Source organism: Dromaius novaehollandiae, chromosome 6 (genome assembly GCF_036370855.1).
Source record: "Dromaius novaehollandiae isolate bDroNov1 chromosome 6, bDroNov1.hap1, whole genome shotgun sequence".
Classification (NCBI taxonomy): Eukaryota; Metazoa; Chordata; class Aves; order Casuariiformes; family Dromaiidae; genus Dromaius; species Dromaius novaehollandiae.
The window spans coordinates 24,551,988-24,578,111 of NC_088103.1; the positions used below are offsets into that span (position 1 = coordinate 24,551,988).

Sequence of the window (26,124 nt, forward strand, 5' to 3'; positions counted from 1 at the left end):
TTAAGCACCTGCTTAAGTTTAGGCCCTTAATGTTAACAAGGCACTTAATATAGCGTAGGGGGTAGGAGTTGAGCTGTCCTGAAGTGTTCTGCTGAACTGGGGGTGTATCACCCAGCACGCCAGAAATTAGCCTCTCTGGTGGGCTGTGAATGCATAGTCACTTTTAGGACCCTCAGTTTAACCTTCAGCAGGAGCAGTGGTGCTGGCTCGGTGTCAGTTGGGGAACCTCTGTGGTTTATACCTAGGGAGCTGGGCCCTGCCCTCGGATCCCTCAGTCACCCTGGCATGTGGAGGCAGCAGACAGAGTCCCACTGCCCTGGTACAGGTGGTAGCCTTGAAGTGCTCTTCCCGTCCTGCTTTCTGAAACTGTGTTTGAAGAGCATTTGGATCGAAAACATCTTTTTTTTTCCTTTTTCTGTTCTCTCCCCACAAGAATAATGTAGGGGGGAAAAAAAGATATCTAGGCCATGGTATCAAGGCTATTTGTTTGGAACAGTGTGGTGGTACATCTACAGCTTGCACTTACAGGATCTTCTCTGCTCAGCTTTTCATCATCTTTGGATAATGCTGCCTGGTTGCTAACGTAGGGGCGTCTCATCACCTCAGTTTAGGGCTCTGCTGCAGAGCTTGGAGTCGGGGCAGAGACACCCACTGCCCCATGGTTGCTGGGCTGGGCCTCTGGGGCAGAGGGGCTGGGGGGCTGGAGGAGGGCCCCGTGAGGCAGGGGGTGCGCCCTGGGGCGGGAGGGGATCCACGTGGCTCTGCTTTTGTCCGGCTTGGCCGCTGGGAGGGCAGGACGCTGCGTGGCCTCTGCCCCTGCCCAGCTGCCTTCTGGAAATCCCCTCCGGGCTCCTGCCAGCGAATAGGGAATGCGGCCAGGTTTCTGGTGCTCCGGGCAGGCTGCTCCTGCTGGTATTACAGGTCTGAGTCTGCACCAAGGACTGTTCAGAGGTAGGGCCAATTTTTTAGCTTCAAATAGCCAATTTAATTCAGTGTTATTAATGGGTTTTGGAGAAAAGCTGTTCAGGGAGGTCACAAATAATCATTGAGAAATGGACCACACTACCTGAGGAGCTCATGGAGCAATTTCCAGCTGTCAGTTTATTAGTATGGAGTGGAAAAGCACTTTCTTGAATTAAAAAAAATCATTCTTTCAGCTGCTACTCTCTGCAGCCTGCAAACTGGCTTTTCCCAGCTACGTTGCCTTGATTTCGTCAGATTTGATGCATTATATCCAATTGCTGTGCACAATATTTATTTTAAATTTCTAAGTGTCCCATTAGCCTTTCAGGGCTGATGGTAGACTGGCAAGAAGGACTTCCGAAATTTCTGTCATGATTTCAGGCTCTATAGTAAATGCAAATGAATGCTAATTCCACTGCAGTTCGTCTATGCAGATTACTTTTTTTTCTCTGAACCAAAACATTCGTGATAATCGAACACTGTTTCTCAGGGCAGTGATCCCACTACCCTGATCCCCATGGACTCAGATCCCAGCCCTAGAGGGCAGCGTAGATTAAAGAGAGGTTGCTGTGAGTTTGGGCTGGTGGAGAGCGGGTCACAGTCCTCAAGAAAAGAGATGATTTTCTTTAATACAGAGATAGGCATAGTTCCAGAGGTCCAAGCTGTGGTTCAGAGGAGCTTTGGGAAATAGATAGGCATGAGCTCATCACCCCACACTTTAAACTCTTTGAGCAGGCTTAGGCTGGAGGTGGCATAAAGCTGTTTATCCTCTGCTTCTGCTCTGTCTTGGGATGCCGTGAGAAAAGAGAGCATTTTTCCTGAGACTGTGGTGCATCCAGGTCTTTGAGAGCCCAGAGGGACTGAAGGGCATTGTTGAAGTGAATAAATAAGAGAAGGGAAAGCATGAAATTAAGGCTTTTGGAATTTGGGTTGAGTAGTTTATTGAATGGTCACAGAGGATGGCAGTGCTCTGTATCTTATCTGATCCAGTTTGCCCATCAGCTCTGCAGGCAGTAGAAATAACCCTACGTGGCTTCAGATATCCTGTATTCTTGTGCATGCACACAGCATGTAGGAGTTTGACTATGCCAAAAGGATGCACAGCCAGGCTCTGGATATTTCTGTGCAGCTTTCTCAGTGACGCCCCACAAGCCTCAAACCCCCCACGCCCTGATTCTCCTTGCAGCACCCTGGGCTTGACATGTGATTCCCTGTGAAAAGAGGTGTGTGAGCGGGGAGAAAGGCAGGGTAGGGTCCAGAAGGCATCACAGCTGGTGATGTTTGGAGCTGGGCTTTTCAGTCAGGGCCTCCTCTGACCTGAAACTCAGCCTTGTGCAGAGAATTAACACAGCAGCTCAGATCCTCACTTGGTACAAGCCGGAGTGATTTTGATGGGGCTACATTGCATTGTGTCTTCTGAGGACCTGAGCTGGTCGCTTTTAGGAAGCAAGCGGGTTGCCGGTCTCTCCTGTGTCAAAGTCACAAAGGGCTTTTCTGAAAACAGCAGCAGTTTCCTCTCAGCTTGGTTTTGGCCTTTCAAGTCTGGTGCTCTCAATGTGCTTCTGTCCTTGTTTCCCCCCTCCCCAAGGAATGCAATATTGCACTATGCACCATTTCTGGTTGTAGCTGTGCTGCTACTCTTCCGTCTCATCCTCTGACTCCCTGCTCTAATCTTCAGTTTGCTGTCACCCTTCTCTGTGCAGCGCACTGTGTGCTGCGATGCGATTGCATTACTGTAGCTTTAATGTCCCTTGCTTAAATAAAAAACCTTGTTGTCCAAGAAGAGTGGTGTGTGGGTGGGGGGTGGGGGAAGAGTTGTTCATTTTCTTTTGTTGTCTGCACACCATTTAAAAATTTTTAATTCTAAGCAATATAACGTCTGCTAAAATGTCTTCCTTATCATTTGCTTGGTGATCACACAGCCTTCCCACCATTCATTGAGAGCTGGACCAGATCTCACAGAGTCTGAAAAGAGCTATGTGGTAAGGCCACTGTTTAAATCAGATGTGTAGTCCTAGCCTCTCTTCACCCAGACAGTAACACCTCAGTAGAGTATAAAATGCCAGCACCATTTTTAGCTGCAGAATAGGTACATATTTATCTTTTTACATATATTGTTACGTTTGCAACAGAAAAAGGGAATTTAGCACTTAGAAAAACTGCCATTGCCAATGAAGAGTTGGGCTAACTGTGTTGCCAGTCTCTGGATATAAGTTAAAGAAGGCAAAATGCATGAGTGGAGCAGCCTGCCTTGCAATCTTGAACTGATTCCATAGCATTTGTAGTGGTGCCACTGCATAACTAATTGCAACCTCTTATGCTGCTGCTGCTTTTTAAAATATATGTATATGTATTCGTTACATATCTTCAAACTAAATGCCAAATTCTTCTGTATCTTGCCTGTTTTTCCATGCTTACACCTGGATCCCTTCTGCACTCCACTACCTGGATATTTACCTGGATCTACAACTCTTTTTTTTACTGGACTTATGTGCTGCATCTGGAATGTCCCATCTCCTCCTGTCTATATTTTCCCCTCCCTCTCCCCTTGTTGACTGTTCTTTGGGTGTTCTTGGATGTCAATGCTGCCTACCACGCAGGAAGCTGTTTGCAATGAGATCATAAACATTGCAGAAAAGTCTGTTCATTACTGCAGTACTATTTCTCAGCCTCTTGACTCTCGCCACAAGGTGACCTCTAATGACAATAAACCATCTCTCATCATTTCTCAGCAACCTCAAGCACAGCAGCAAGGAGCCAGCCCTGACAGAAGTCAAACACCACGAGACATGTAAGTCGTTTTGGCTCCCATCTCTTCCAGGGGCTTCAGCGTCTCAGGAGTTAGGTTAGAATTATGGGAAAATGTCAGCTTTTCTTTAAAAAAAACAAAATACAACAAGTTTTAAAGTCTCATCGTCTTAGTGAGAAGCCTAAAACTGGGACCTTTGTGTTTGTGTAGCATGTGGAACAAAGATCTCATGATCCAGAACTGGGTCTCCTTTGGGTGCTGGTTATGGAGACTATCTCAACATCTTCGTATCTGAAGTTGGAGATGAAATACCATCCACTAGCTCGCTGGCTCATATGACATGAGTCAATGGGCGCGCTCCTGTTCTTAATCTCTCACAATGCCAACTGGTGCGTTGTCTGGCAAGTCTGCTGAAGAACCAGTGGCTGAATGATCTAAGAAACTAAGGTTGAGATTTTTCGAAGCTGTCAGGTGGGTTTAGACGTGGAGCTGCCATTAAGCTCAGCTGGGCCTTTCACTGATGGTTTTGAGAATATTAGGCTATGATATACACGGGAGACTGAAGTTCATTGGTGGGTGGCTCCTGAACGGAGCCTTTGCTTCCCACCACCTGCTTTTACGCAGAATGGGAAGTCCCACACCAGCCCTATTTCCACTGTCCATGGCCAGGGAACCCAAACCTCCCAAAATATGCCCAGGGATTGTTTCCACTCCGTAATGTTCCTTTCTGATAATCACAGGTGCAGGGAGTATCTCAGAGCAGGATTCAGTTGTTGGTTTTTGTTTGCATTGTTCCTCCTTGGCCATGAGTTATTCAGGAACCTTAGTGCAATAGACCAGGCAGCACCTTTTCTAAAGTCGTTCGCTGTGTCAGCCATTTGCTAAATTGTGGCCCTGCCTGTGTGTGTGGGGAAGGGAACAGAAGTCTTGTTTTGCTCAGGAATTAGTGTATCCAGGTTTTGGCTTGAATTCAGTAGGGTGTCTGCACTCGTACACTCTCCTGGTGCTGCCTTTCGCAAAGTTCTGGTGGTCATAGTCTGTGGAGGCAACCACATGGCAAAATGGAAACAGAAGCTCCCACGCAGTGCAGACATGACGCCCTCTACTGTTACAGCCCTGTGACAATAGCCAGTTTAATGCAATTGGCTTGGACCTCTCAAAGGGAAATCACATGAGATCCAGATTGCACTGAACAAAATATTGTGGAAATTAGAAAAGGGAATGGGGATGTCTCCTACTGAAAGGATGTCAGAAAAATCCACCGGCTAATGTGTAATATCTCTCTGTTTTTAGAGTTAGCTACCAAGCCCTCTACAGCTACACTCCTCAGAACGATGATGAGCTGGAACTGAGGGACGGTGATATTGTCGATGTCATGGAGAAATGTGATGACGGCTGGTTTGTGGGTGAGTGTGAGGCTTGCCTGTCAACAGGGCTCTTTGAGATGCAGACAAGCACTTTTGCAGAGCATCTGGAAGCTACCCTCATTTGCAGGGTCAAAACAGGGGAAAAACCCACCTTTTTTCTCCTCTTTTCCTACAAAGAACATTAAAGTGAGGGTGCAGAGTGGTGGAGTTTTACTTTCCCTGGAGCTATGACAAGTTACAGGAAGTGGCAAGTAGGGAACAGATGGGAGCTGCAGTCCCTGGAAGGCTAGCCTCATCTGTAGCTGCAGGTTTAGAAATCTAGCCCTCTACCTTCAAAGGATGCAAGTCTGGACAGTGTTCTCCGTCTCAACAGTGGAAATCTAGGCTTAGTCCCTGTTCTTTAGGGAGATTAGCTCATTTAAACTGATAGGAATTTGGCTCTTAGCCTGTAGGCCCAGGAGCTTTCACCAGCACCTTATTAATTGTTATTTATGTATGAAAAGGAAAAAGCGAAGATGATTAGTAGCAGAACTTGCTCTGCAACCAAAAGGCTCTTTGACAAGGACTTCTGTTTACTTTTAGAAAGCAATGCCTGCAAGCAGAGCAGGCTGCCACCTCTGCCTTTCTAAACCTCTAAGCCTTCTTGCTCCGTCTTACTCTGGCTTTCTTGTGTTTTCTTTCCCTACAGGTACATCCAGGAGAACAAGACAGTTCGGCACCTTCCCAGGCAACTACGTGAAACTTCTGTACCTGTAAAAAAGCAGTGATCCCACAGTGACAAGGATGGAGTTGTTTCCAGAGTGTTTTTTTGAATAGCAAAGGAACAGACAATTTATGAATGTAATAGACAAGAGACGAGAGTGTTAGGAGGATGTGGTTATGTGGTACAGTACTGAGTTAAATGTGTAGCCCTACTTCCACTGATTCAGGGTGTGATTTGTTCGATGAAGAAGAGACAAAGTTTCTAGTTTACAGTGCTGCCTTTGTGTATTCCTCTCCCCTCCCCAGTAAGAGTTCTGGTGATAATCTTAATTCATATGGAGTATTTACCTCTGAGAAGGCTTCAGGGAAGCACATGGTATAGGTTTTGTTTGTGTGCTGAGATACAATAGTGCGTTGGGCAGTATGCGGTGTTGCAGCTGCTGCCTTTCCCTGACAAGGTTCGAGAGGCCAAGCTTTCTGCCTAACGAAGATTCGTTTAATTCTGCCTTCCACTTTCACGGAAAACTCTTCCTTCATGTCATGCACCTTAAGACCCAGCACAGGGAGAAGAAAGCTGATGTGGTTAAACCGCAGAGCTCTGTGTGAAAAAGGAGTTTGGGATTGGTAGCTGAATCCAGAGAAGTCAGCCAGAACATAACACAAGTACGAAAATTGCCCAAACCCTTTAGTACTCCTTATTTCTGCAGGGTTTTCTTTTTTTCTTTCGTGCAGGGGGTGTGTGTGTGTGAGTGTATTGTGTGCATCAAAACAGTGATGTTTTGCAAAGAGAGATTGGCCTAGCTTTGACGTTTATCTGCACAAAGAGTAGAACCAATAAACAAAACATCCGTGAGAGCAAATCCTGTTTATAAGTCCTACGGCCGTTCACTTTCCCTGCTCCTCCTGCCCCGTTGCTGGCCCTACATGATCACACGCGTTTTGAAGCATACTGTATGGGATGAAGACTTCGCTTCCTTCCTGGCGTTGTATCTTAGAGGCTCTGATAGACCCGAGCCATGTATCACTGAGGGTGCCTTTTGTTTTTTTTGGTTACAGTGTTGATGGTAGGTCTCAAATAAATATATGCATTTTGGCTGCCTCTTAGTCAAACAAGAAAGCCTAATCAATTTGGAAAGCTGTGTTTCCACAGTTATTACCAGCTACATATATTTGTATTTCCTTGAGGAAAAAGAAGAGGCTTGCCTGTATGCTTGCCTATAAATCCAGTACAAGTACTCTTTTGATAGATGTTTTATTACTAAGAAAAAAGCATAAACAAAACCAGTTCCATCAGACTCTGCTTCCTACAGTTACCATACAAATAGCAAAGGGTTAGATTGCTATTTTGTCATAAGCCGTATTTAATAATATAAAATGCCTATTTTTATGCTGATGCTTTTATACAGATTTATTAAGTGTAACTGCAACTAACTGTTAGCACGACTTGCAATACGTTTTGATAAATTAGCCATTCTCCTGGGTTTAAAATCAAACAGGCTTGTCTTCTGCCTACGTCAGCGGAAGAGAAGACTCAGTGTCTCAGAAGTTTGACTGTAAATATGTATATTTAACTTTGTACAGACAATGTACTTACCTTGTATAGAAAAATAATTTAAACACGTTAAGTGAAGGGAGGAGGAAAAAAAGGCAGTTATGAAAGGTTGGGATTTTTTCCCCTTTTATTTAAATGATGGAATTCCATGTATGTTCACATGAAGAGTTTTAACACAAAATATCCACTATGAAAGGTTACAAATATGACACAAAGCACCATTGTTTCTTTTCCGCAGGAGATAACTTTAATCCTGCTTCTTACTTATGGGTTTGTTTTTCTGCTTTGGGTTTGCCCTCCAGCTATCTGCAGCAATATTTAGGCCTGTTGCTAAGATTGGATAAGACCAAATTTAATCTATCCAGCAAAGTAACATGATGATACTGACTGTATATAACCTACTCATTTAAAGGTTTATTTTTTGTTCTTGCTCTTGCCATTTTTAGTTATACACACACACACACACACACTCACTCACTCACACACACTCACACAAATCACAACTTATTTTTGTGTTGAGTTTTGTTTCTTATTGCAGTGGATTACCATTTGACAATTAATAAATGGAAGTATTGAATTCCTATTGTGTTCCTTGTACAAATTATTAAATAAAGTCTATTCCCGCTGTTCCTGTAGCAGTGCACTTTTGTACTGGGGCCCCTCTTTGGTTGTCTGGCTGTGTCCAAATGGAGCAGTAGATGTCTGCCATGGTCTTCCCTGGCGACCTGCACCCCAGGCATCGTGCTCAACCTGGCCGGAGCTTACCAGTTCTCCCTTGCGAGCCACAGGCAGTCCTTGACTCCTTCCTGAGGAAACCAAGGTGCAAAAGTGGAGGGAAGGACTGGTGAGTTACACCCAGATCCTGTGTAACACGGAGTCACGGTGCAGCTGCTGCAGCCTTGCAGGCGGGGAGCCCAGGAGCACACCTGAGTACACTGTTTTAGAAAGGATCTCTGTGAAACAACCCTAAAATCCACAGACTTAACAGGAGGGAGATCCTGCTCTGCTCTTGTGCCTGTGAAAGTCACAGGGCCTTTGCCAGGGGTTTCTCCTCTTGGCCCCCATCAATCAACTTGGAGGTGTCCCCTGGGTTTGGTCACTGACCTCTCATTCCCACCCCTGCCCTCATGGTAGGTGCAATATGAGGGGTTTGCAAAGCCCAAGCGAATTCCCCTTCTGGGCTCCTACATTAATCTAGCCGGGTATCTTGTTTGATACCACCAGCTTCCTGGGTCCTTGCGGAGCTGGGAACTGTCTGGCTTCTCTTGGCTGCAGTCTCCAGAGGCACAAGCCACCTCTTCAGTAAAGGCTTGTCTATCAAAATTAGCTTTTAGCCTTGTAAAAGCAGATTCAAAGACTGCTAGAAACCAGACAGGTAGAAAAAGGCCAATGTCAACAGAATACTAACACCAAGCAAAGTCTTCTGATGTGAGTGAGCACTGCTCTATTGAGACCACTGGAAATAATTGCTTAAAAAAAAATCCAACTCAGGAAATGCCAAAGTTCATGCTATATCTTCAGCATATATCTGAGGCAGGCTCTTGCTACAGGATCCCTCAGCTGTTTATCAGTGCCAGTGGTCTGTCTTGGCTAGATACGCTGCTTTGATACATGTTTTCGTAGAGCCATTTGCCACAGAAGGTTTGGGGTTGTGGTATGGGTAATTTATGCTTCAGTTTGAAGCCCATTGCTGTGTGTTACCAGACTTATGTAGCCTTCAAAGTACCAGGCCTTCAGCTGGTCTAAGATTCAGGATCTTTCTGGGCATTACTGCAGCTCTGGGATAAACCAGTTAAAGGCAAAACTAATGCTGAAAGTTGGTCTAGTAAGTGTCTTGTGCTGACTAGCATACGTGTACCTTTTAAATTGCTGTTCATATGAATCTATAGCATATTTGGGAAGTAAATGATGTGCACAACACACCAGAAAGTCCCTTGGGAGAAGCAGCTGGTCTAGCGTGCAGCTTTCGGGGGGGGGGGGGGGGGAGGAAGCCCGCTGGCACTGCATGTGTGTCTGGATTAGGAGGTGCTCCTCAACCTCACCCTTGGCTTCAGTCCTGAGCTGTCCTGCCAGTCATCCTCAGCAGGTCTCGTTCCTGTTCCTCTAATGTCAGCGGTATCACAGGCAGCAGATACACCCCAGGGGACAGGCTTTCACGTCTCAGTGAAATATCAGGTCAATGTAGAGGTACCCCCCATCCATAGGTATGACCTGCCCACAGGAAAACTGGGCATTTGCTTTACAGGAAGGAGCCACTGGCTCCTGCTCTGAAGGATGTTGGCTATCGACATCTCAGCAGCGCAGTGGTGGTCCCTGTACCAGGCAGGATCCCCCTAATGCCCAACCACCCAAAGGTCACTGGTGACAGAGCCTTTCATGCTCTGCACTGATGCTGGACCGGTCCCGTTTTCCTCCTTCTCCCTCTTCCTTTGTAGCGCCCAAAGAACACAGCTAAAGATCAGTCCGGCTCTCTCACAGGGCCTCAGAGAGCAGGGCAGCGGTAGGGGGAAAAAAGCTGCTGCAGGAGTGTCTGAGGGAGGCAGATAAGCCAGAGCCTGGTGAGACCTGTGGATGAAGGTGTCCTGAGCGCGGTGTCCAGGATGGAGCCACCCCCCAACTCCCGCAAGCATGGCCAGGTGTGCTACGGGATGGCCCTGGTGGGGCTGCCTGGTGGAGTGGGGCTGCCAGAGCGTCACCTGCCCCTTGGACCACTGTGGGCAGTCACTAACCAGGGGCTGAGGTCACTCCACTTCAGCCCTTCCCTTCTGCTGCTGCCACAAGTCATGCTAGAAATAGGTGGTACGGAGAGGACATCCTCCCCATCCTTGTCCCCATCCCCAGACCTTCCCTAGTGTCCCCAGACACTGCCACTGTGCAGAAATCTTTCAGGCCAGGAGGGACATGTTCCCATTTCTTATTTGTTGTGAGCAGCTCACTTTTCCCCAGGGGATGCTAGAACTAGTAGCTGGGAAGCAAAAAAAATCCTCCTGAGCCTGGAGGAAATTTTGGCTTAGACTTAACTGCTTGGGTCCTATCAAGAAGGAGATGCCTCAATTCCAGCACCTAAGAGCCTTTCCAGGGAGAAAGTTGTGGTTATTCTGGACTGTCTGGTCTAGCAAGCTTGCGAGCTGCAACGAGATGAACTCTAATGGAAATAACACATTGCCTTTTTCAAGGCATGAGGATGAGCTGCTCTCAGACCAGCTGTGGAGAAAGTCCCAGGAGCCTCTCTCGGTGCCTCTGGAGCAAGTTCAAGGCATCACTGCAGAAGGGATCAGTGGAGGCGTAGAAAGATCTAATATTCTCTTCTAATCCTGAAATCCCTGCTTCCTTTGTATTATATTTACCTGGAATACATCCTCGTGCTTGTGTCTAAGAGATTTTAGCTTGTCATGTTTGTATGTATGTGACCCAAGAATACAAAAATCAGGGCTGTGAGAGGTCACCTAGCCTGTGCTCTCCCTCCAGACCCGTTCACAGTGCCTATATCATTCCTAGCCCAAGCCAGTCCCACCTGCTGCCAGAGACTTCCCGTCAGGGGGCTGCAGAGCTCACCGTTTCACTGCCCACTCGGGGAGAAAGTTTTCCCTGATGTCTAAGCTTTACCTGCTTTGCTCACAACTGCTCCAGCTATATCAGCCCATTAATTACGTGTGCAGCTAATAAAAAGGCTTTTTTAAGTCAAGTGCTGGAAGTTGTGGCTTCGTTGCTAACTGGATTGAATCATTAGGTGACTGGTGAATCGGATCTCCCTGCTGGAGACGATGAGCGTGTGGGTGTAAAGCCACCACGTGTGATGTTCACGCAGGATGAGCCGGGCAGCAACAAGCTGTGGGAGCGCGGCGAAGGGGGTGGCTGGCACAGATGTCCGTAGCTGCCATCTTTCTGCTCTGTGCCCCAAGAGGTGATGACCGCCGCAGGGCGAGGGCCGCCCTGGCCAGCGTCGTCGTTGGGGCTGAGCCATCCAAACCCCACTTTACAGGGGTTTATGGAGTTCACTACCTCTTAGGGGGTGCAGTGCTGGGGCGGGGGGGGGGGCTTGCTGCTGTCTGGCAACACACAAGTGTCATGAGAGCCCCCCGTTCCCCACCCCCTTGGCAGCCCCCCGCCTGCGGCTGGGAAGAGCTCAGCACCTCTGAGCCCCCCACCTTGGACCAAGCTCAAAGTGTGCGATGGATGCAGAGTCTGCCGTGAGGGGACCGGGCGGAGCGGAGGGCAGCTACACATAGCAGCTGCAGTCGCAACCATTTTCGGAAGTTACACTATAAACAAGCCAATCCTAAAAAACAAACATAGCGGCCAGCAAAAGCCCTCAGGCTGTTTTTTTGCATCCTAAAAATGCAAATACATGCATGAGCCTGTTTTTCTGTTTCACAAGTCACTTATATATGCAGAGTAAACTGCCAGCCTGACCACCACGTCGCTGCAGTTATTAGTGTCACCAGCCATTGCTTCGCAGCACCCAGGGCAGCAGCGCGGGCGTGCAGGGCCGCCTCGGGCGAGCTGCTGTCGCCCCGTGCCCCGTGCCTACATCACCCTGTGCCCGGCAGCCGTGCCACCCCTGTGCCTGGCAGCTGTGTGGGCGGCTCCGCGGCTCCGGGGGAGGAAGGGGCCTGGACCCTGCCGGCACGACTGCTGCCCTCTGCCACCCTGACGCAGGCGCTCATCCCTGTCACAGCGTGTCCCCACGCTGTGGGGGCCTCAGCATCCCCCCCCCCCCACCCCGGGAGATGAGCAGAGGCAGAAAACACCGTGGATGTCTAGGAGGAGCTGGTAATACTCGTCCTTGCCGGTTGTCTTCTGTGAGGCCCCAAAGGGCCTGTGAGGAGCATGCACACGTGTCCAGGGAGGAGAGAGCGTGATCTACAGCTTTTGCAAGTTTTCCAGACCTTGCTTTTTATTGATGTCTCCCTGTAGCCTAATATATTCTTGATAAGGGACAAGCTAGAAATGCCTTTAAATAAAATGATCGAAGACATGCCGTGCTAAAGCAAGGCAGGCAGTAAGGGAGGTGCACGGGGAGTCCCTGAAGCTCCCCGGAGCCCAAGGCTGCTCAGAGGCGACGCTGCTGGCGGGACCGAGGCCATCAGCGATGCTGTCCCTCTGGGACGGGGTGACGTGCTCTGACACCCGGCTCCTCTCCTGGGTCAGCGGGATTGTGGCAGCAGGGCTTGCCTGGCTATGGGGTAATCTGTGGCCGTTTCTTGTAGGGCCAGCGCCAAGGTGATCCGCCTCGTTCCCCCCTTGCTGGCTACTCCTGGGAACTGCTCCGTGCTCGCCAGCCACGGCCAAATCCCAGCTCCGGCGCTGGTCCTGGGCTGCAGCGCACCGTTGCTCTGCACCGTCTGAGCTGTATATTAGCGCAGAAATGTTTTCTAGAGGAAAAGATAACAGAAACGTTGCTGAGGGCCTCCCCCAACACATGTATGCGTATCCATGCACAACCCTGCTTTCAGATGTGCATGCACTGTTGAATATTGCTTTATTTTCTAAATAAGCATCAATGCTTGAACTCAGCCTGTAAATGCCAGTGCCGTTATTGTAACCAGTCATCCCCACCTGACCACCACCAGATTGGTGGTGGCTTCTTATGCAACTGAAACACCTATTTTTCCTGAATCTTGGCTGATCAGCCTACATGAAGAATTCCTTCTTTTGTTGGCCGTACCATCCCTACAGGGCTGGAGACAAGCAAAAATCTGCAGAAAGCAGTGACTAGTCAGAGCTGAATTAGGGAAAAGGCAATACCCTCCTCAAGCTCATAAGCTCCCTCCAGTGCTGCTGTCCAGCTGGGAAATCACAAGCAGTGCCAACTTATTTACATTGGCACCATTAGGCTTCAGAATTAACATGGCAGTCGGATTAAGCAGGACAAGGCATGTTTGCCTCAGAGATGCCACACTGAGGCAGTCCTGCGTGTGGTTGCATTCCAGTGGTTTGCTTTGTAACCATTGTGTTTTCTTTTAATGTCAGCTTTAATTAGGGCAGAGGCAGAAGGGGCCAGCAGACAAACGGCTACAGCGCGCTTGCAGGTACCAGTTTACCGCACGCTCGGCAGGGAAGGAGGAAAAAGCAGGAATAGGACGTGAATTGCAGAAGACTGAAATCCTCTTCCTCCAGCAACGGGCTCTGCGCTGCAAACCTTATCTGGGAGAATGGAAAAAGAAAAAAAAATCATTTAAAAAGTGGTGGTCGGCTTTTCATGCAGGAAGGCAAAGCACAGCCGCTGCTCCGGCACGCCCACGCCCACGGCGCGACGGTCGCGGCCGGGCCCCCGCCGCCGCCGCCGCCGCCCCCAGCGGGCCGGGCCGGGCCGGGCCGGGCGGGCGGGCGGGCGGGGGCGGTTCCCCCGCGGGGCCGTGCCGGGGGCGGGCCGTGCCGGGCCGGGCCGTGCCGTGCCGGTGCGGGCTGCGGCGTCCCGCGAGGTGCAGCGGCCGCATGGGGACCCTCCGCATCGCCCTGCCGGGCCCCGGGCCCTGGGGCTTCCGCCTGGTGGGCGGCCGCGACTTCGAGCAGCCCCTCACCGTCTCCCGGGTAGGGCCGGGACCGGGGCTGGAGCCGGGGCTGCCGTCTGGGGCCGGCGGGAGCGGGCGGGCAGGTGGCTCGCGGGTACAAAGGCGGGTTGGGTTGGTAACACAGCCGCGGTTTTCTCTTTCTCCTTCCTTTTTCCCCCCTTTTACTTTTTTCTCTGTTTTTCTTTTCTCTTTCTTTTTTCTTGTATCTTTTTTCTTTTTTGTTTCTTTTTCCTTTTTTCCTTTTCTCCTATTATTTTCCCTTTTTCTCCTATTATTTTCCTTTTGTCTCCTATATTTTCCTTTTCTCCTTTTCTTTTTCTTTTTTTCCCTTTTCCTTTTTTCCTTTTCATCTTTCTTTCCATTTTTTTCCTTTTCCTTTTTTCCTTTTTTATTTTTCTCCTACCCCCCCTTTATATCTTTCCCCCATCTCTTTCCCTCTTTTTACCCCCCTCTTTTTCCTCTTTTGCCCCCCTCCCCCCCCGCTTTTTCCTCTTCAGTATTCTTGGTGGCCCCCATAGTCCGTGGATTTTCTTGGTATTTCTGCTTCCCAGGTATGAGCTCTTTTCAGCTGTCAGTAGCAAACCTCTGGCAGTAGGCTGAGGGGATCATCCCTGCTCCGGCTGGTAGTTTGGGTTTTGCTGCCCGGCCTATGGGGAGTATTCCAGTACGTCGCACTGAGGTGGTGTTGAATGCTCACGTGCTTTTACTTGCCATGTATAGTTAAAAGAAAATCCTTTGTTTACAGAAGCCATCTTAACCAGTGTTAAATTCTTCTCCCCATTTCTGTTACAAGCCCACCTTACCCCCACTTAAGGAAAAGTAAGTTAGGAAGTGACAAAGTTTGACATCTAGAAAATCTTAATGTCATAACTTAATTTGCCCTCTCTGGCTTAAGTGTTTTGCCAGCCAGTTTTTAGGGTTGGGCTCTACCTACCTTGCTCCCTGCTGTCCCCGCACACACCTGCATCCGAACGTGCAGCGCCCGGGTGCTTACGCCGCGGGCCCTGCTGCCAAATTCGAGCGGGGTCGTAGCGAAGAGGTGCCCCTACCCCAACAGTTCGCCCCAGGACCACAAAGAGCCGGGGCACGCGTGCATGTCCCTGCTGCACGGATGCCCGGTCGGTCCGTGGGGGTCGCGTGGGCCCGGGGAGGGCTGGCTGCGAAAGCCTGGCGGGCGGCGTACCTGAACTCCTGCTGTACCTGAACTGCTGCTTTCGGGAGCTGCCCTTTGAGACAAACGGGATGCCGAAACTTGCGGGTTTCTGCATGCCGCCTGCCCGGGGGCCTCCTGCTGCCCCAGGGACCCCACGGAGGCTGGGGAGGCCGCCCCGCTCCCCGGAGGTGGCAGGCTGATGCCTCTGCCCTCAGACTCGCCGGGGAGGGAAAGAGATTAATTTTCTCTCTAATCCCTTTCAATTACAGTAATAGTGCCTCACCCTTACAAAGCATTTTTGGACAGGACAGCGGCTTTAGCCTGGGGGAAGTGGTATTGACTTCATTGTTACGGTAATGGGTGTCATTTCCTTCCAGCCAAGGCTCGTAGGCAGAGGTATGTCTGAAGTCCTGCCTCTGCTTTTACCTCCTCTCTGTGGTCGCCTCTGTCGGTGCGCGGGGCCGCGTACCAGGGATGTAGCTCAGCACAGAGGCAAAAGTCCCGTCTTATGGGAGAAATCGATTGCCACCCTGGAGACTCAAATGTGGTAAAATAGCCTCTCTTATTTTGGTGACGTAAATGCTGACAGCTGGCAGCTCATGTTACAGCTTTCTCCGGTGGCCTCTGACATTTTTAATTCGCCCTCCAAGGCTTCAAGCCGTTGATCTTTCCTGTGGTTTGCTCCTCGCCTCCTCATCTCCCCTGGGGTCGGTAGCAATGATAGTAGTGATCTTCCACCTTTATCGTGTAAAAAAGAGCTACTCCACTTTTTTTCCTGTTTTGTAGAGTCCGAGTCTCCTCGTGTGAGGATTTTACGGGGCTGTAGCTTCGTTCTCGCCCACTGTGCTTGTGACCTGGGCTCTGATGGCCGAGCCCTGTGAGCAGGGAGCCAGCCAGGCTGGGCCGTGGGGCCGGGGTCTGCCGGGGGTCTGCGGTGGGGTCTGCGCTCTGGAGTGGCAGCAGCTCCTTCCCATGGGGGCGGCGGTAGCGGGGAGCTGTGATCCCAGGGCCTCTGGACCCACCGGGGCTGAGGAGGGCAGGGAGCACCCGTCCCATGAGCCGGCACCCAGCCAGCAGCGGCCAAATGCCACCGACGGCCTGTCCGTGTTAACGAGAGGCGGATGAAAGATTATGGTGTTTCCACAGCTCTCCTTATCTCTTCTTTCCTCCCTGCCCTGCCCTGCCCCCTTTCCACTTAAACTGGATGTTCAAAATTGCCTCAGGCTCGGATATGTCAGGAGCGTCGTGTCCGTACAAACGCTTTTGGTTTCTGGGGCTCGTGGGAGCAGTCTTCCAAGCGAGAGCCGAGCGCAGGGATTTCACAAGCGCGTCGTGGGAGACTTGCTGGTGGAATTTCCCTTTCTTTTTCAAAGGGATGCTTTGCAGATGTTTCTGCATTTATGTTTCTTTTTACAACTCCAGGGTAGCGGTGGACATTTTATCAAAGCCTTTGTTCAGAGGGAACATTATGCTGCTCTCTGTAATGAAGCCTAGATCAAAAACTGCTTAATTTTCTTACGGGAAGAAGGAAAGACCTTGGTCTTTATCACTCTTCGGGTGATACAGTGCAATGAAATGGGCTACAGCTTTTCTCAAGTCCTTTCCAAGCTGTGGGCTGACACGCTAGAGGATAATAGTGTCTCTGTGGCTTGCCTGTGGCTGGGGCAGTTTCCAGCTAAATTCCTGTGAGATTAGTGGATCTGGTGGAGGAGCAAGCAACCAAGCGCATGAGGAGACATGCTGGCAAAGTGAAGCTGGCTGTAAAGCCATGCAGTTAATAGACCCCATCCCCCTCCATCCCTCAGGTAAGAGCTAAACACGAGCTGTTTCCTGTCTGCTTCCATTTTATTTTGGCCAACAGTACAGATTTGGGGTTCTGGCTGAACGTATGTACGGAACCCACCGACAAACCCCGTCCTTCATCTGCTTTTTGTATTTTGTGCTCGTGGTGTGTTATCTGGAGTAAGAATGACCAAAACGCAGGCGGAGAGGAATTTGGCTTTATATTTTGTCATGTCAACAAAACCCCAGCCTCATTAAGAAGAGATGTCCGTCAAAATCTGTGAAACTGGCCAAAGCCAGTACATTTTGGTATGAAACTGGGCATTTCCCCACTGAAAAAGCAGCCTAAAGACAGCCCACTTGTGCAAGTATATTAAAAATCTGAGCTCTCAATGTTATGCCTCTTGCTGACTTTGACCACAGTAACATGAATTCAACCTCTGTATGTTTAGTCTGATGCTTTATCTATTCATGATATTTTAAAAGTGTAGAATTAAAAGCAAGAAAGGAATTGGAAGATAAACAGATATTTCCTCCTTTTTTTTTTTTTTTTGTAGAAAGCCCTCCCAGCTGCTTCTATAAACTGAGAAACTTGATTTAGTTCTAAAACTGGACTTAATGGTCCAAAATCGGACAAGGGGCTGAATCCCATGGTGTGGAAGGACTTTGGGTTTGACATTGGTTTTGGCTGACCTGCCTACCTCCGGTCTTGGTCTGGCCCCTGGTTAGGAAGCAGCCCGAGAAAGGTGCAATGGAGCAATGCAGTGCGAGAAAGTAGATAGTGGCTACAGGACACGGTGGTAACGGGGACGGAGCCGCTTGGTGGGATGAGCGTGGAAGGAGATGCTCTGCTCCGGCCAGGGGCGTTTGCTGGGGAGAACTGTCCCTTCGGGCCGTGTTGGGCAGGGGCCAGCCCTGGAGCAGGGCAATCCTGGCTGCTTCAGGCATGGGCACGATGGCCGAGGATGCTGCATGTGCTGCAACGGCCGTGGCCGTGCTGCCTGGCTGGTTTATGCCGAGGCATGAGGAGTGGTGGCCACCCCGGGGACCATAGCCCATCTTGCAGTCTCGGCAATGGGAGAAGCGAGATGGACAGCACAGGCCTGTCTCTCGGTTTCTGTCCCACCTCCGCTCCTCACTCTTCCCTGGGCAGGAACAGCCTGGTCCTGGCTCAGCTCCAACCCCTGCGGCTTTGGGGCAGCAAAACTGCATTTTGCCTGCACCACCGAGAAGCTGTGCGGCAGGCAGTTGCCCTACAGGCAGGGCCGAGGGTCTCCCTCACGAGCCGACTGCTTTCTGTGAGTGGAGTTTCTTTTCACCTGGTCTTCTGACAGTCTCTGGGTTCATGTAAGCGCAACTGGAGCAGCCTGAGGGACGCCGTATGTGGGAGCAGCCCCTGTGCTCGAGACCTCGTCTTCCCACCGCAAGAGCAGCCTTCCCTAGGCATTGTGCGAGACGCCCTGTGTGTGTGTGGGGGGGGGGCGAAGGAATTGCCTTTGCTGTTGAAGGCTTTGGGAACACCTCTGTCTCCTCCACAGCATCCCACGCTCTCCAGGGCAAGGCGATGCCAAGCCGCTTCCCGCTGCAGGCACACCAAAACTGCCCTCCTTACTCACTGCGGCTGTTGAGTGCCGAGTGCTGCCAGCTTGCACTGGCAGAAAATGGAGAAATATCTGTACGGTCCTGACCTGCTCTTCCCGAGGGGTTGCTGGGAGCACGCGTTGCGGAATGGGAGCACAGGGATAGCACCATCCACATGACAGGCATGCCGGTGTGCACGGCAAGCGTGCCATCGGAGTGGGGGAGAGCCCTCAGAGCCATGTCAGATGTGGAGAGCACAGCTTCACATCTGCACCAACAACCTGACGGGCTTTGAAGTCAGCTCAAGCCCAGGCACCTTCTCAGGCAGCTGCTGGCTGGACAAGTTGGTGCCTCCTCAAAGGCATGAGGGGCTGCCATGGAGAGGAAAGGGGTTAGCTGGTCACCCTGGCTGCCAGGGTCCGGGCCAGAAGTGGCCTTTAGCTGTAACCAGGAGAAATTAGCAGAGTTTTCCCACAGTAAAGACAGTAGAGCACTTTGGGGCATAGCACAGATTTGATATTTTCCAGTCCTGTTTCCCGAGCCGATTATCAGTACTTTGGGCAACATCTGGCCCACCTTGTTCTCAGTGAACCTAAAGAGAAGAGCTGAACATCAAGATGAGATGTACCCACTCTAATCTTGTGCAAGACCTTTAAACTCCAGAATTTTAGTTGAGAAAGGTAAATATTGGACTTCTTGGAAGAAAGAAAGTCCTCTTTGTTTCCTGATTGTCTCGCTCCCAGATGCTGGATTATGTGCGGTCTTAGGCTTCCTGGTACCTTTCACCCTTACAAATCACTTTGTTCATCAAGAGGTGTATTTGGTTTGTAAAGTGCTTTGGGTTTGAAGGATACTGCATCAAAAAAACTACAGCAAATGGATTTTTTTTGCAATATAAAGATGGAAATTAAGGATGGCTTAACTGCATAAACAGTTGATATTCTGGACAGTGACACAGTATCTTAGGTAGTTGCTGATTACTGGACATGTTTTATTTAGAGGATGAAATAAACTATGCAGAAAGGCTCAGCTAATAAGCAGCTTTCTTTACATAAAGTTTTTCAGGTCTGGTAAGAAATCTTTATTTTTTTTTAATGTGGTTCATGTTACAAAATGAGCTCTGAGGCTGAATAACTCCTTGACCACAGGTTGTGCATCCATCTGGGCAAATCATAGGTGTCTTTTTCCCCCGTAGGTTGCTTGAGGTCTGTGCTGTAACACAGTGTCCAGAGCGTGCAATTCCTGTGAAATAAACTGGGACTGGCCTGTGTTTTGTGCCGCCTGCCTGGGGCCAGCCCTCTCCGCGCTCTGCCTGACGCCTTCCCTTTTCGGTGTTGATAATCCTCATCTGCTGGTCGTAACCAGGCAGAGCCGGAGGACAGTGGGCAGGTGCCTGCGAGCAGGGCTGCCGGACGCAGTAGTGCCACGGGAGCCCTCGACGCACGGGGACGTTGTCCATTGTCCATGGGTTGCCCTTGCTGCAGGACAGCGGCAGCAGCGTGGAGGGAAGGTCTCTGGGCGCTGCTCGAATGGCCCCTTGCCATCTCCCCCTGCCCTCGAGAGCAGGGGTGGGGAACAGACCGGCCTGCATTTTCTCATAGCCTCTGATCTCTGCTGACCCAGCTGCGTGCTTCTGCTGGGAGAAACTAGCTGCTTAGCATAGTACTGCAGTGCTGAGTGTATTATTCATGGCAGACCAGCAGTGTGCGTGGGTGGGGAGGATTAAGTTGAATGTCGGCGATGTCTAGTTGCCGGTGGTGGCCCCATAAGTATGTTGCTGCATGTCTGTTCCGTCCAGCAAAGACGCAGCTTGATGTTCCTCTCAGCCTGGATAGGTGCTGTTTGTCCAGGCCTCTTCCCTCACTGTTGTTCTTGATTTTCTTGTTTCTTACCCCTTCATCACTTTGTGCTTTGTGTGTCTGGGTGTGGTGTGACAAATGTTGCTGGAGGCTGTGGGGTCTCTGAGAGAGTATGAGGTTGATGGATAGGGGGGTGTAGGCCAGCAAAGACATTGTATTTTAGACTATCCCATATCTCTTGATTAGCCCAGAGCTGCATTATGCTGCTCTCCATAGAGCGCGTTCACCTCTCTCCTTTGCTGTGGGCAGCAGATTCCCGTAATGTGTCCTTTGCTGCCTCCAGATCCTTGTCTGCAGAAGCAAAGGCGGCACTGTCTGGACCATCAGGAACTCATGTCCGGGGACCGCAAAGCTTGTTAAGTAGTTTGTATGGAGTTAATTGCGTTAAATGCAAAATGTGGTTATTTGTCTGGCTGGCTGTGGGACAGTTTTATAAAGTGGGCCTGGGAGCTGGGGAAGCAATGCCTCTCCTTTCCTCTGATAAATCAAAGCATTTTCTTCGTCTAACATGAATAACCTTGCCCAAAGATGCTAGCTGAAGGCTTGCCATGTCATTGCCAAGTTCTTCCTTTTCTGCTTGGCCTCCAGTGCAAGGGAATGAAAGCAGGCAAATCCCCTGGAAAACAGAAATCTGACTTTTGTAAAATTGTGGTGGCTTTGGTGAGGTGGAGCCCCAAGTGTGTATATGGGGAAGGCAGGGGAGCTGGATTCTTCTCTGCCGTTTTCATGATTGCAGAACTTACATGAATGTGTGCAGGCAAGCATGTGTACACAAAATTTGGTTTTGCCGCATGAGAAAATAATGCAGGCTTTTCTTCTATCCATACCAACCCTGAATCGGAGGGGCATTTTTAAAAAGTGCATCCAAGCCTACAATTATTACTTGGTCAAAAATATTATCTGTCTACTTCATTGAGCTTTGCCTGAGTGAAGAGTGCAGGATCAAGCCCATGGATTACAGGGATTATTTATTTGCTTCTTCCATATGCTGGCAAATGTGTCTGAGCTGGTGCTTAGTCCTTCTGAGCTAGTATCAGGGATCCAGTTTGAAGTGCCTGGTTGAAGTGTCTAGATTATTTCTGTGGCAGCCCAGGCTTTATATGCTGATGGCTGAATAGAAGTGACAGAAGCTTCTGGGAATGTGTGAGGCTTGAGTGTATGTGAGGTTTTTCACACAGAGGATGGGCAGATCTTGCCTGGCGTATCTCCAGGCTTTGGTCCTGACGGCTGGCAGGGGTAGAGGTGTGCAGGCTGCTCAAAGCCTCTCCCAGACCCAACGCCGAGGGACGCTCCCTGACAAGCCAGGCACTTGTGTTCTCACCTCACAGCTGGCATTCATTTTTGGAAACTGCTTGGCGTAAGACAGCTTCACTTGGATGGATTCATCCAGGCCGGGTACCTAAGCCAGCCAAACCGAGCGTCGTCGGTGTTTCCGTAGGCTTGCTCTGGTGTAACGCGCAGGAGGCTGAGCTCTGGGCGCTATTTCAGGTACAGCATCAAGCCGTTCTGCCCCGCCTGTCTCAGCATTGTCTTTTAAACAGTGAAATGACCTAATGGGAAAGTGTTAGGCTGCTGCCTTGGAGCAGACATGCCAAGGTATGGCTCAGCTTGCTTCCAGAGGAAACCGCCTCTGCGCCCGGTGTGCTGCTCGCCATTGCCACCCCTCCCCAGCTGCGCCTTGGGGACGAGTGAGGCATGCGAGAAAGGTAGAAGCAGAAATCGATCTTCCTCGTGGCAGCTCTCTGCTCCTCCTCGAATATCAGAAACGCTTTTTGCTTTGCTGACTTAATTGGTGGCAAGTGAGCAAATCTCAGCAGCAGCGCTGACAGGACGGAGATGAGCCCAGACCGTGCGGCGTGCCTGCGGGAGGGAGGTGTGATTAATAGCTGTTAATCATCCTAAAAGGATGGGGGGGTGGGTTCCCTGCAGTAACGCGCTCTTGTGCAGACACGTTTCCTATAAGGAGTCCTGGCAGACAGTACAAGCTGGATTTTGCAGGGAAACAGTTTATGGAAGGTTACGTTTCAGGGCAAGTTATTTCAAGAACTGAAAAAGCTGGGTTTTAAAGCATGTTTCCTTTTGGCAAGTTTACTTATCTCCTTCAAGCCCGTGCAGCGTTGTGGTTTTCCCTCGGGGAGAGGTTTGTAGGTTACCTGAGTGGCTGTAACCACCCTCGTGCTACCAATGACTCTTATCTGGGCAAGAGCGGCACTCAAATTTCAGGTTCTTCTGAAGTGGGCGCAGAAGGGGAACGTGACACCACAAGCGCTGACAAAGCGCAGAGGTGTCTCCTGCAGACATCTGTCACTCATCCCAGTGGGTCCTGGGGTTTTGTGAGGAGGCTTGGATACTTTAGTGTCTCTGGCGGGCTGCTCGTGCTCAGCTGCTCCTCGTGGTACAGGATCATTTCTAACGGCCTGCCAAATGTTGCATGTGTTACCCGCCTTTGAATATGACCCACATGGCCAAGCCTCCAGCAGAGTGCCAGAGGTGGCGTTAATCCACCGTTATTCTTGACCTGATTGAAAATGAGTGATAATCACAGTGTGCTGAGCTCAGGCCCTTGCGCAGAGGTGAATAATGTGCTCCTCTCTGTTCTCTGGTAGCTGAGGAAATAAAAGGCTCTGAGAAATGTAGTGACTCGGCTAAGGTCCACTAACCAGAGGAGGACCCAGAACTCATCTCCCATAAGCCCCCGCCGGTGTAGTGATTTCTCAGGGATCTGTCTCAGTTTCTAAAGCAGCAGTGCACAAACTCTGTGGGACCATGGGCCACTCTCAGCCCTTCGGAGTTCTTCATGGCCCGATAGCTATCCCTGTCACAAGTTTTGAAATGAAATACTGAAAATACTGTCAGGGCAATGGTTCCCATGGAGCGGCAGAAGGCTGCACTTGGTGGTCTCGTAGGCCACCAGCGGGCTGCATGCCGCAGCTTGGGAGGCAGTGATCTTCACGCTGAAAGCAGATTTGCTGTATCCATGTAGCGTCTTGCCTGGCATTTTCATTAGCACGTCCTCTGTCAGTTTGCAGTCTGCTTGCAGCATTAAAGGTGGCAAGCAGGTAGGTGGGGACACTATTCTGTTGACCCATTCAAAGGTCTTTGGGTTAATGCTGAGCACCTTGGCCAAGCTGGACATCTGTGATGTACTCCATCCTTCTCTCTGACATGAAGCATTGTCTTAGAAGAGAGATGGAAGGGGGAAAAAAAGCATCTTGTGATCTCTCTCGTTGAGGAAAATGTCCCATTGTAGCTGTGAGGGGATGTGCTGAACAGCCTCATTTTTGGCGCAGGGAAAGCAGTGATTGCAACAAATGTGTCACACCTCTAGGAGGTGGGCATTTACCTACGGGAAATGATTTGCCATGTAATTCTATAACAGAAGCACTCTCCAAATCCTATGAACAGTGTTTATTTATGTCTGACAGCTCTATTGGGTTTGCTCAGCTGCTTTCTAGTCCTTCCAGCATGCTGAAACCCAGCATGAATGCATGCAGTGAATACCGGTTGTGACAGACTCATAAATGAGGTGTGTCCCCGCTCCAAGGCATGTCCTAATCTGTACTTGTGTGTGGGAGCAGTCCACCCTTCCCATTTCCTCAGCCTATTAAGTAAGTGATTAAAGCACACTGCAGTCGTGGTGCTTCTCCCTCAGAGTCATTAAAGCTGCGCAAAACCTTACATAGAGTTTGCAAAGCCACAAGCAATTGTGGCTTCACCCCCAGCCCAGGTATTAATTTTGGCTCAAAGAGGTCTTGGCTGTTAAAAGGACACATCTTTAGTGGAAGTAGTAGTGAAAAATGATTGAGCTGTTTGTTAGTTAGCTTGAAAATGTCAAGTTTTAGCTGGAACCTTCCTTTTTCACTAGGGGTTTTATACCAGTGGCATTCTTGCATAGTATCTCTATCTGGGGTCTCAGTGAGATTGCCCCAAGCCCTTTCCCATCAGTTATTTCTCAGGCAGAGCACAGCAGCTCTTTAGCAGTGCGGCAATAAATACGGGAAGCAAAGTAACCGTACATAGAGATGAAAGGGAGATGTAAGATGGCAAAATGTGTCAAGGTGAGCTCTGCTCAGACCAGGGTGCTGGGGATGATGCTGTCACTTTTTCAGAAAGTATTGTCAGATGATAATTTAAAGAAGAGGTTTCTGATGCCTTTCTGCCTTCTCATCTGCTTGGTAGATCAAGCACTGCTTTGGGATTTGATCCCATTGAAAACAGAGAGCGCTAAAACCACTTGGGCCCAAACTTTCCTTCTGAGAGCACAGCAAATGAGACTGATGCAGAAGAAGCTGCTTGTGACTGCTGTTGGCCATACTGGAGTGATTCTAATTCTCACTTTTTCCGGCATCTCTATTCTTAAAGCATCAGACTTTCCAGCTTTTCTGAGCGCTTTCTGGTTTGGAAGGCACTTCTCCATCCAGCGAAGAGCAGAGTTGCTGTCTGTAAGCGCTCTCTTTCCTAGAGAAGTGTACTACTTGTTCTTTGTTAGTACAAAGTCAATCTCCTTGAATGAAAAGTCAGTTTTTGTCATTTTAACCCCCCCCCACAACATCCCACCCCAAATTTCTATCTAGGGGTGCCAAAATATAATCCTGCCCCTAACTTTAATACTCAGGAGTATCTGAAGTCCAGATCCAAACTCCCATAGGCCAGATACATTTCTTTTGAGAATCTGTTTTCATCAGTTTTTACCTCCTTGTTTCCAGGTACCAGCGAGAGAAGCCCTGAGGGCTCCAGCCGTCTCTGCAATGTCGGTAGGAAAACTGCTCCCTGAAAAGTCTGGTCACTTTTTTTGTTCTCTCTTAGGTGACTCCCGGCAGCAAAGCTGCGATAGCCAACTTGTGCATAGGAGACCAGATTATAGCCATCGATGGAGTGAACACAGACAACATGACGCACCTTGAGGCGCAGAACAAAATCAAGGGCTGCACAGATGAGCTGACTCTGACGGTCAGCAGGTACGTCCCTCAGCGAGGCTGGGGTGGGGAGAGGGAGGGATGCCGAGTGAGTGGTAGCTATGTTTTAGGCTGATAGCATACCTTCCCGTCTGGTTTGTTTAATTTGATCTCTTGGTGCTGTGTCTGGCCAGGCTTTGGACTGCAACAGGGAACCTCAGTTCAGGCTTTAATACTGCTTGCATTTACTGCACTTTGACCTTATGAAAACAACCTTCCCAGTGAGAAATTGGCTGATAATTTGTGACACAGTCTGTTAGCCTCTTCTGTGGCTCCCAACAGCAGGAAATTCAAGGCAGGTCTCATGAAAACTTCACTAGCAGCAGAGGAGATATGACCAGAGACAATACTTCTTCCTGTTGCAGTAATTTAGCAGTTAAAATGTGTGGTTGTGTGTTGTCCAAACCATTAACTGACTAGTTTTTGCCATGCACAGACTCAAAAGGGTTGTCTTGGCCACTGTCTTGATCACCAGTGTGGGGTGAGGGATGACTTCAGCCTTTCTACCATCGTGACCTGAGGGGCAATGGACGGCTTCATTCTCTTTCCCACCCTTGTCTCACGCTTGGGCCGTATCTGCACAGAGAAAGCAACGGCATCTGGAAAGGCGAGGGTCTCCTTTTCGTTGACCCATTACTTCTTAAAAGTACTGGAGCCTGATTTTTCAGGGGTGCTGGAGACTTGTGCTTCTCGTTGGTTTGAATTGCAGCCATGGATACCCAGCACTTCTGGAAGTCAGCTGCTAGATGGCAGCTTGGCATTTCTCGTTGTTCTACCATGAGCTTTTCGGCCGGCCGCCTTTCCCCACAGAGCGACTGAACATCGGAGTCGTGGCAGGGGTAGTGCTTTGGGATGAGGTGCAACAACATGCCTTAAATGAGACGTAGTTCTGGTGTTCAGGCTGTTCTGTGATAAGCAGAAATCCTTTATTGTAGTTTGGATACAG

General features: G+C 49.7%; 2 protein-coding genes and 1 long non-coding RNA gene across 27 annotated transcripts in view; 2 read left to right on the plus strand and 1 right to left on the minus strand.

Moving 5' to 3' along the window:
- Positions 1-7,960, plus strand: part of LOC112980249 (sorbin and SH3 domain-containing protein 1) — a 182,122-nt gene extending 174,162 nt beyond the window's left edge. For 19 of the 23 annotated variants that reach the window (XM_064513902.1, XM_064513893.1, XM_064513898.1 and 16 more), the window contains 4 exons: positions 2,886-2,945; positions 3,696-3,754; positions 5,006-5,118; positions 5,768-7,960. In XM_064513902.1, coding sequence (XP_064369972.1) covers positions 2,886-2,945; positions 3,696-3,754; positions 5,006-5,118; positions 5,768-5,835 — 300 coding nt within the window. In that variant the 3' untranslated portion in view covers positions 5,836-7,960. The remainder of the gene's footprint in view (positions 1-2,885; positions 2,946-3,695; positions 3,755-5,005; positions 5,119-5,767) is intronic. The other 4 variants (XM_064513891.1, XM_064513901.1, XM_064513892.1 and 1 more) reach the window with 1 other exon arrangement.
- A 4,243-nt stretch (positions 7,961-12,203) lies between these two features.
- On the minus strand, positions 12,204-16,324 carry LOC135328708 (uncharacterized). The gene is made up of 3 exons (XR_010389712.1): positions 15,032-16,324; positions 13,370-13,480; positions 12,204-12,708 (listed from the first exon to the last, which is right to left on the minus strand). It is a non-coding gene; the product is annotated as an uncharacterized LOC135328708 (long non-coding RNA).
- The window catches only part of PDLIM1 (PDZ and LIM domain 1), a 43,222-nt gene continuing 30,764 nt past the window's right edge, over positions 13,667-26,124 (plus strand). For 2 of the 3 annotated variants that reach the window (XM_026094930.2, XM_064513934.1), the window contains exons 1-2: positions 13,667-13,867; positions 25,030-25,181. In XM_026094930.2, the coding sequence (XP_025950715.1) occupies positions 13,772-13,867; positions 25,030-25,181 (248 nt within the window). In that variant the 5' untranslated portion in view covers positions 13,667-13,771. The remainder of the gene's footprint in view (positions 13,868-25,029; positions 25,182-26,124) is intronic. The other variant, XM_026094929.2, reaches the window with a different exon arrangement.